Consider the following 9,833-nt stretch of genomic DNA (forward strand, 5'->3'; position numbering starts at 1 on the left):
AAGGGCCGTGGGAACCAGCAGAATCGGGCTGAATTTTTTTTTTTTTTTTTTACAGTAATGGGAGATCCTGTTGGTTTATCAGGGCCAAAGCAGAGCCCGGTAAACGCGTGCGGGGTGAACTGTAAGATGAGCAAGTGGGAGGATCCAGCAATCCAGAGCAGAGGCAGCTGCCCCGACCTGGGTCCTTGCTCGCCCACAAGGTCACTGCTTAACTGGGTGGGTGCTGGTTTTTGACTCCAAGAGCCTGTAAAACTGGGAGACTAAAGGCAAACAATGCCCTACTACTCAAAAAAAAAAAAAAAAAAAAAAAAAGACACACAAACCAAACATGCCAGGCTGGACTTTGCCCAAGGAGGTTTTTTCAGCCATTTATGCCCACTCCCTCTGGTAGGAGGCAGAAACATTTCGGGGCAGCGGGGGCAAGAACCACAGCAGCAGGGATCGGGGATAGCCTGATAAGGACTGACAGGAGCCCGGGCTTTCGTGACATTTTCCTCGTGAGCTTGTCATAAAGCAGACCTGGGGCAAGGGTGGCTTCCTCAGCGCAGTCACGCGCTGCTACGTGGAGAGTGGAGCCCAGAGCAACGAGCCTCGGTCATCCCCGAGCGTGCAAGCTGGGCACGGAGTTCATCAGCACTCCTGAGCGAGACACGCAGCTCCAATTGCCTCTCCTGGGCCGGGGAAGGCACATCAGCCCAGCGCAGGGAGCCCGAGAGGCATTTACAGGCGGCTGCAGAGAGCATCACCCCCAGCCCAGCCAGGCAGAACCCCCCCCAGCACGCTCATTCACAGGCACTGCCCTCTCCCAGCTCACATCCCAGCCTGCGCAGGCAGCCTGGGTCCCTTCTGCCGGAGAAATCACACACTCTGCCTGGAAATATGCCACTTTTTTTTTTTTCTTTATGTTACACTGCAGTTTTAACAAAGATACAAACATGCAGAGTAATGCCACTTGTCAGCGGGAGCTCAGGAGAGAACGCAGCAACGCCTGTCAGTAGTCAGCAGGGAGAGAGGCTCTTGGAAAAGGGGCAGGAGACGCACTCCCTGCAAGAACAGCACCCCCAGCGACCCCCTACATCCTCTCCCTTGCCCACAACCACAGACTCTCCAGCCTTCCCTTGCCATAGAACAGCAGGACAACTGCTCCAGCTGTGATGGGAGCCATCCCCTGAGCCCTGCAGGGCTCAGTCTGTTCCACTTCTGGCAAGAATAGAAGCAGCAGAAAGGAGGAGCAGAGTTTGTCTCTACCGCAATAGCTATTTTTTTTTAGACTGGTGTTTTCTCTTCCCAAGGAGGCAGAAGGAGAATTATTTCACAAAATAAACAGGCCCTTGTTTTCACAGGAGAGCCAAGGGGAAGGGATTAAAAGCTCAGGAGTACCTGCTGCCAAACTGAAACAGCAAAGAGAGCATTAGCAGCTCTGAAGGGCCAGGAGATTAAGCTACGCAGTACGTTAAGAATATGTCCCAAAACTTCTCAAGCCTGGCTCTTGTAGCCCTAACACCCTTTTTGTTCTAACCCCTCCTTCTCTCCTATCTGCCGCTTGGCTGTCGCCAAGCTCCGACTAGAGTTGCTGCAGGACGATTCTGTGGCCTTGTGTTCTGCTCAACACAGGACAAGTGAGGATGACTTCACGAAGCTGCCTCCACAGCAAGTTCGGGTGGGGATGCTGGAAGTGGCTACTTGCCCAAGGTAAGGGATCCCTACATATCCGGCGATGCGTATCCTGCCCCATTTGACAGGCTGACTGAAAGAGGCGGGGAGAAGGGGTGGGCTCAGTTGAATTTAGCCTTTGAAAAGTCCATTTCTGGATGCTGTTCCATGAACCTGCAAGGAAAACAAAGACAAAAGCTCGGGTATGAGTCAGCAGGAGCCACAGAACAGCTCTGTTTGGGGGTGGTAAGGCATCCCTACTTCCTGCACCACCAAGTTTGCTTCCTCCCCACGCCTTCCACAGCAGGGACTGTTTTTCTGAGGTCCTTGGGACACACTCCCCATACTACAAACACTTTTTCCTCGGGTCAGTAGCATCGGTAATCCTACCAACCATCAAGGTCAGCAAGTCCAGACACATGGGAGTTATTAATTATCAAACACACACCCTTTAACTGTTACTTCTCGGACAGACACGTAGCAGCTACGACACTGATTGTGGGGCAGAGGGGAGATTGTGAAGGCAGATTACAATTTAAACTCAAACTTGTGATCTTAAGGATTACTGGGGACATGGGGAATATCTCCAGTGCTGCGACAGTGAAAATTCATGAAGGACATGACCAGAGAAATCTGGTTTCAGGCTAGGCGCAACCTGATTTCAAACGGACTGCAATCCCAGCAGATAGGACTATTTGGACTCAGGCTGCCACATCAGAAAGTTCCGAGAACAATACGCTGTGCCTATGAGTGAGTAGTGCATGCAGGAGCTCCTGGCTTCCTCCTCTGCCCTGCGGTTCACCAAGGGATACAAGTAACCATGTAGAGGACTCACACAGAAAGTGCACGGAAGGGCAGGCCTCTTCCTTTCCTCAGTGCTCTCAACTCATGATTTCCCCTGAAACGCCACAACAGCGTTTCCACTTTCCATTTCCACGGAAACGCGTGCTGTGGGAATCGTGTCCTTGCTTAGCAGCCAGGAGGGCTTCACTGGCAGAGATTAGGACCCACCTGGGTGTCACCGAGTCTACTTTGGCCTGAGCAAAGTCTAAACTTGCTATCCGTTCTTTACCAGCCAATCCATGCACAAGCCCAACTTCCAGAGCACCGAACGAGTGACCTTGCCAACAAGGTATCCTGCATGTCGACTTCCCAGGAGGAGAGGGCTACCGGGCTACTTCCCACTCTAATAACTCAACAGACAGGCACTAAGGAGCTCTGGTCTCTGCTCTAAAACAGTTGCACCCTACGCCGTAGCTGGTGCACTGCTCAGTGAAGCTTCTGCAGCTACAGATAAGCCAAGGAAGAAAAGGAGTGAGCCCTGCTACACTAATCCTCCTTCCAATCCTGAGCTAAGATGTGGGTTTGCACTTGCTGAAGAAGCTGCGTGACCCAGAATTGCCTCCCCGCCTTCCCAAACGGCCTTGGGAGCTCCGTGAGTAATTTCCCTGCCAAGGTGCGTTTATGCCAAACAGGGCAATAAAGACATAAAAGTGCTATTGGCTTGGAGACAGCTGTCTGGTGGCAGGTGTGTAGGGAGGGGCGATTATCTGGGCTACTGAGTAGAGGGAGATTAGAAAACAATCAAGGTGATGTTAAAGTTCAGTAGAGATGGCACCTCCAGTCCCAAACATGCTTTCTGGACTTGAAATCAGCAGATTAAGACAATTCCAGAGCTAGGCTATTCCCGGAATTTCCCATTACGCTTTCTACCCCCACGCGCTTTTACAGACACTGGTGGTTGGCCAACAATGCAATGACTATGTAACTGTAGATGTGAACAGAGGTAGGATCGAAGACCGACCCGTTTTCTGCTCACGTATTTGTGTCAAAGAGGAAGAGAGGGGCTTGGGAGAGGGCAAATACCCACAAATTAAGGAGGTCTACGCACTTTTTCAAAATGTCTTGCTTCTTCTGTTCATCAGATGTGGGGAGGCCCATGGATTTTTGTCGTTGATCATACATCATTTTCTCCACCATACTGCGAGTCTCGCTGTCCAGGTCTGACAACTAAAAGCAAAGACTTCTATCATAATTGGAAAAGTTTGTCTCAACCCATACTCACACCCTGCTTGCAGAGAACGTTAATACACCGAGGTTACGCTATGCTGTGCACACGACCTGCAGAAATACTTATACAGACATTAATCTAAAGACTCAGTTTCATTCATTTAAAGTTTGGGGGGCATTTATGTTATATGACAGCATCATACGCAGCAGTACTCCCAGTATTAGGTTTACACTGGTAAAAAGAAAAAGACATAGAAGTTGAATATGAGCCGAGTGTGAGCATATTTATGAGAAAGCTCAATTCAATAAAACTGGGAGGGTTCTTACCTTTGAGTTCTCTGGATTAATTTTCTTGGTGTTGATTTCTGGGTCTGTGGAGACTAGTTTGTTCCACCATTCCATCTTGTTGATCTGAAGGAATGAAGAGGCAAAAAATATTGTTTTTCCTGGGCTTGTTCTAGGAATTTTAAGTCTCAGTCACAGGAAAAAGCTGCTGGAATTAAACTTTATTTGACAGTTTTCTAAATATCAGTAAAATCTGAACACGGATAAAGGGTATTACTTTCATTCCAAGCCACTTTCGGTAGCCTGAATTTCCACAACCATGAAATCTAAGAGCATGTCAGATGTCCCATTTGGCATGACATAAATGGGATTACAAACAAATCACCAGGAGAGGCCCAGAAGGGACACAGTAAGGTCTGTCCCTGGATTTTCATGTCACTAACAGATAACAAAACACGGCATTATTCCACTAAGGAACAACTTGAAAATGACTGATTTCCTTCCAGCTTTTCCTGAACTGCTGAGCAATCAATTGGATATCCCGGATTAGCACGAAGTTAGGCTGAAAACAGGGGGAACCTGCAATACTCTGCTTCCAATAGCATCGCGGACACTGTACCAAGGATAAGCATAGCACGGCTCTCCTGTTTCGGCTGACAAAGCCCAGGGCTTTTCTAGGTTTTGACAGACTCTTGTTTTATCAAGGAAGAGGCAGACAAGCCTGAATCTTCCCTGATTCATTCTGCTTTACCTTCTCCAGGTGCACGGTGACTGTTTTGCCATCTTCAATCAGCCAGGAGCTCTCCTCCACCTTCACTTCATTGAAAAGCTCTCCATCAATGACAGGTGAATGCCCCTTCAGGCCAACCTTGAGGCGCCGTCTCTGAATATCCACCACCACGTCCTTCCCCTTCAACCTGAAGTTCACCTTGAAAGGGATGGCCAGCTGGACCAGAAAAAGATGAGATTTGAGGAGCTGAGCAGTGAAGCCTCTCCTTACCCTCTTGTGCTGCTATTGTAAGACTTTTTGCCTTGGTTTCACCAGAATAAGACAGAGCACGCAGTATTTTCCTTGGGGAAATGACCAAGCGGGAGGTGAAAGGATACAAGAATAAGGATGGCCAATACCTCGAAGGGATCATAAAAAGGGAAGCAGATTTTAATGTTTTGTTTAAACAAGACCAAGGTTTGGCAAAGGTAACTACAGCTTCTGGGCATTTTATTTACTTATCGAGCTCTCTCACAGCTACTGAAACGTTGCCTTTAAGTACAACTAACAACCTTCCACAGGCAAGTGAGATACAGGGCATCAGCTCCACCATTCCAACCAGCACCCACACTTATTCCCTAGCTCAGATTCCTCAGATCCTGGTAATGAGGCAATACTTACATCCAGTTCTGAAAGAGTCTGTGTCCATCTATAATTTGGAAGGTCAGCTCCATTGCCAGAGTTGGGTTTAAGTTTTCCTTTATCCTTCTCATCTTCCTCTTCGTCATCTGTTCCCTAAGCAACCAATTTAAAGTGTAAAGAAAGAAGCTTTCCAAGTTTCCATATATCTCTTGTAACAACAGTTCACTTGGAGTTTATAAGAATTTCGGGTCAGCTGCACGTATTTGACATTCACATAAATTTAGCCCAAAATGAAGAGGTGTTAAATAGGTGTTAAAACATAATTACAAAAAAAAAGGAAAGCAAAACAAAACACAAGAAAACCTCCATTGAAATCTTTGGGAATTAAGTGTGTATTGTCAACGTATTCCCTCTCATTTACAGTGGTTCTCATAGTTGTGCAAAAACCTATTTCTCTCAGACTAAAATAAAGTCCCTAGATGAGCTTTACCTGTTTGTTAGAATCCGAAGATTCACCATCATCCTCCGAGGGTTTCACCGGGACACTGTTAACCTGTCCTTGGGCCTCTTTTTTCTGTTTAAAAAGAGAACGAACATGCTCAGACAAGTGTCAGCGCTTTGTGCAACTTGCTGATCTGACACTAGGTGGCCTCAGCCTCTACAGCTGAATCTAAAGAGCAGGACTCGGAACTACCCTCAAGACTGATAGGGAATTTTCAGCCCTTCAAACAGCGTTAGGGGAAAGCGATATTGCCAAGGGGAAGAACCCCTTGGTCCTCACACCTTGAGGACTGTAGCAGAGGGTGTCGCTACAATCAGAGAGCTTGCTGAAGGCAGAAAGGCAAAGTGAGTTATGGGAGAATCCACATGAAAATGCAATGCTTTGGCCTAGGCTAATTTAATTTCAAAGCACACCAGTCTGGTAGTCCAGACACTGCAAAGGAACAAGCCTTGAGCCACTTTAACCACTCACTGCTACCTGAGCCAAACGCAGACCAGCAGAGGAGATGACCTGGATGGTACCTGCAGGCACCAGACACCACTCTCACCTGGTCGATTTCCAGCTGCAGCCTTTCTGCTTCCTCATCTGTAAGTTCCTTAATCCTTGGCTCGTTTGCTTCTTGCTTTTCTTTAGCAAGTTTCGCAGCTCTCTCTGCCTTTTCACGCCGCTCTGCCTCTTGACGAGCCTTTTTCTCTTTCCGTTCCTTCTGAGCTAGTTTGTTGTGATGGTTGAAGGTATCTGTGATCAGCTGAAAGACAGGAACACATATCAAAGGGTTTTAAAAAATCACCACTTTTTCAAACCCAAATGAAGCCAATTCACTGCCTACTGAGGAGCATGAGAACATTTGTTAGTCGTATAGATGTTGTGACTCTTGCCTTCATTTTCACTCTAGTCTTGACTGAAAATCCAGAGTAGGGAAAAACTCAAAATATTTAAATGTACCCCTTCCTAGTTCTTGCTTACACAGGGAGTGTATTTCCATGGAGATAACAGAGAAACAAAATTTCTCCATTTCTTTTGGCTTTTGTGCAATTCCAGCAGGACAAGCAGATGCCTAACCCAGCCATTTGATAGCTACTCTGTACATCTAGGACAGCTAGAGGAACAGACACACTGGATCCAAGGGGTTTTTACCTATTTCTGACCTTTCCCACAAATGGGCTTTTCACCGGGCACTAGACGGAGATTCAGTGTCATGATTTAGAGGAGAAACATCTGAAAAGCTCGGTGTTATACACCTAGGGGCAGGTTCCTACATAAATCTTTGCTTCGAATTCTCATGTTGCTGTGACTATGAAAAGCAAAATCAAGGTCTCTGATGCAAACGGCCATGTTGCTCAGAGGGAAAGCTGAGTACACAGGCAGGAAGCCAGAGCAGTTGTCCCGTGGTCGATAACACCAGCGGCACTGTGCAAAGCAGCACGTATGAGAACTGAAGTCTGCTCCAGAAAACAATATAGACAGAACCTGAGAAAAGGAATCGGAGTGGACAGGGTTTCAGGTACTGGTTTATATGTATCCCAGAAACTTCCTGGGGGAATCAGCACCTTTCCAGAGCAACTCAAAGCATCCAGGCCTTGCGGTTTTGTAACCAACCACCAAGTATTTCTGCTTTGTTTTAAAGGGGAAAGCAAGATTTATTTACACAGCGCAAGTCCAGTGTCTCCTAGGATACAGAATTCAAGACGTGCATCTCCCAGTGTCTGTTCCTAACTGCACGATGATCCACTGTGAGCAAACTATTTACATTGCCCGAGCTTGTCAGTGTGCACGTACCACACTTCTCTCAACATACCACCACACTCCCCTCACTCTACACCACAAGGGCTTCTCAAATGCCACCCCATAAAAGACAAGGACTTTCCCACCCTCTCCTTCTCTTTGATGCCAAAGGGCGAGCAGGACTGGGGAAGCAACTTCTTCAATTTTTGTTGTGGTTACTATGGTGTCAAGAGATTCTGTATTGAACACCTTTTCAGAAGACCATAAAGCATTTTAACAGATACCACCCAAGGACACAAACACTTTTCTTTTACAGGCACAGACAGGGACTTGATATGGAATCTCCAGGAGTAGCCAGGACCTCCAAAAGCACCAGCCAGTGCTCATCTCTGAAATGCTACTGAGGGTTTCACTCCCTGAGAGCACACAGTCCCCAGGAATTTGGGGTGATTTGCTCTCTAGTCTAAGAAAAGCAGCAGTAGGCTTCATCTTTCTTACCTTGAAACCATCCACTTTCCCATCCCTTACCTGCCTTAGTTTTACCGCTTTAGAGACTAGACAGAGTACATTACACACTGTGTTAGCAATTAACATCTGCCCTAAAACAGTAAACTCAGCAGCAGTGCCTGCTTTGCTGGTGGAGTTCCAGTATCCAGGAAGGGGAATAGCTGCTATATTGGTAAGCACAAGCAAGAAATCTTCAGAAAGTCTGGCCAGTTTGTGTTTGAATGCTCTGGTTCTTATTTCCCAACAGTGAAACAACTTAGTTTCACAGCTCTCCAGCTGGGTGAGAAATACCTGCTGGATAGGAGATGCTCAGGCTGCCTTCCCAGCACACTCGCTCCGTACAGGTAACCGTAACCCCAAGACAAAGGTGCAGCTGCATATGCAGAGCTGTGGACTTTGCGCTTTTTCTGAGATGAACAAACAAGGTAACCTGGGGTTATCAACACTGCGGTGTCTGTCACCGTTAAGTCACTGTGTCTGCCAGATTTGCTTTCCAAACAAGCCTTTGGCCAGAGCGTGGCAAAAAAACCCTGCACCATCGGTCCCATTCGAACAAGCAATTGTGTGTGCCTCACCTGAGATAGGGGCAGCTCGTTATTACCTTGCTCAAGTGATATATTTCATCAGCATCATGGGCTGCTAGTCCCCAAGTGCACCATAATGCTTCGAGTTGTTCAGGCAGGGAGGTCTTAGCATGGCACAGATATGGGTGGCATGTAACTTAAAAGACATAAAAGCTTGAGAATTATTTTTTTTTTTCTTTACCTTCTCTGCTACTCCATCTTCTCCACCGGTGAAGAAATCTGTTTTACGCCTCAGGAAACTAAAGAATGTGTTCACAAGCTGGTAGAAAAAATGGGGGGGGGGGGGGGGGGGAGGAGGAAAAAAAAAAAAGGCAATGAGACCAGATCACCCCAAGCCACCTCATGTCTCTTAAGTAGCCTTTATTCTTTGTACTCCCTATCTGTGTCTGTGCCAGGATCGTACTGAAATCAGTCCTGTGACTGTTTCCCAGAGAAAATCTCCCGTGGCTTTTGTGGAGATCCAGCTCCTGGATGCCCAGTTTTCAGAAGGGGAATCTGTGTGGTTTACATCAAGGAAGGGCGAGCGGTTTGTTATCAGGTCACCTTGGAGGTACGCTTACTTCAATACCCCAAGATGTTCCCTAGATCCATCTAAGGCAGGAATTTGGGTATATATGTATGCATACATGCATATATACACATATGCACGTAGATATCCATGTATACCATATTTTGCTTCTTAGCACACCTAAACCAGTGCATCACAGTGTGCAAACTCACCCTCCCCAGCTCCACAGCCTCTTTATTTTTACAAAAGACTAAAATTTGTTTCCTGCCTGACAGATACGGCCAATGAATTAGCAGTTGTGAACTGGCATCCCCCAACTATGGAAATCCATACACTCAGTAGACTTGGCTTATCTTTTGGGTTTTTTTTTTTTTCTCCAGGAATTCTGTCCTGACAGCATTTCAAAGGTTTCACCACAGCACGACGAGCTGCTACTAGCACTATTGCCCCAAAGCACTTGCCAGTGGGATGCTCCAGCCCTGCCACAGGTCAGCACCCAGACCCCCAGAGCCCCCAGCAGGAGTCAGCAGAGCCCCAGCCTCGAGGAGGGGAGCAACCTTCAAGCACACTCCACGGTCGAGCCTAAACCCATCCGATCTCGGGGGGCCGCTACCAGGTGGTTGGGCTGGGAAACAGGGACAGAGGGACTCGGTCCCTCCCCTGCGGTGTTTTGCTTTGCTGTGACTGAGTGCTGGGGGCCCGCACGAG

General features: G+C 47.4%; 1 protein-coding gene across 1 annotated transcript; it reads right to left on the minus strand.

Moving 5' to 3' along the window:
* Positions 1-1,345: 1,345 nt before the first annotated feature.
* NUDC (nudC nuclear distribution protein) lies at positions 1,346-8,885 on the minus strand (the record flags this gene model as incomplete). Its single annotated transcript, XM_009882219.1, has 8 exons — positions 1,346-1,827; positions 3,545-3,663; positions 3,991-4,074; positions 4,700-4,894; positions 5,339-5,452; positions 5,790-5,873; positions 6,349-6,549; positions 8,799-8,885. Coding segments are annotated over 8 exons (936 nt in total), but the record flags the coding sequence as incomplete, so codon positions are not given.
* Positions 8,886-9,833: the final 948 nt, after the last annotated feature.

This window comes from Charadrius vociferus, unplaced genomic scaffold, assembly GCF_000708025.1.
Source record: "Charadrius vociferus isolate BGI_N301 unplaced genomic scaffold, ASM70802v2 scaffold613, whole genome shotgun sequence".
NCBI classification, from domain to species: domain Eukaryota; kingdom Metazoa; phylum Chordata; class Aves; order Charadriiformes; family Charadriidae; genus Charadrius; species Charadrius vociferus.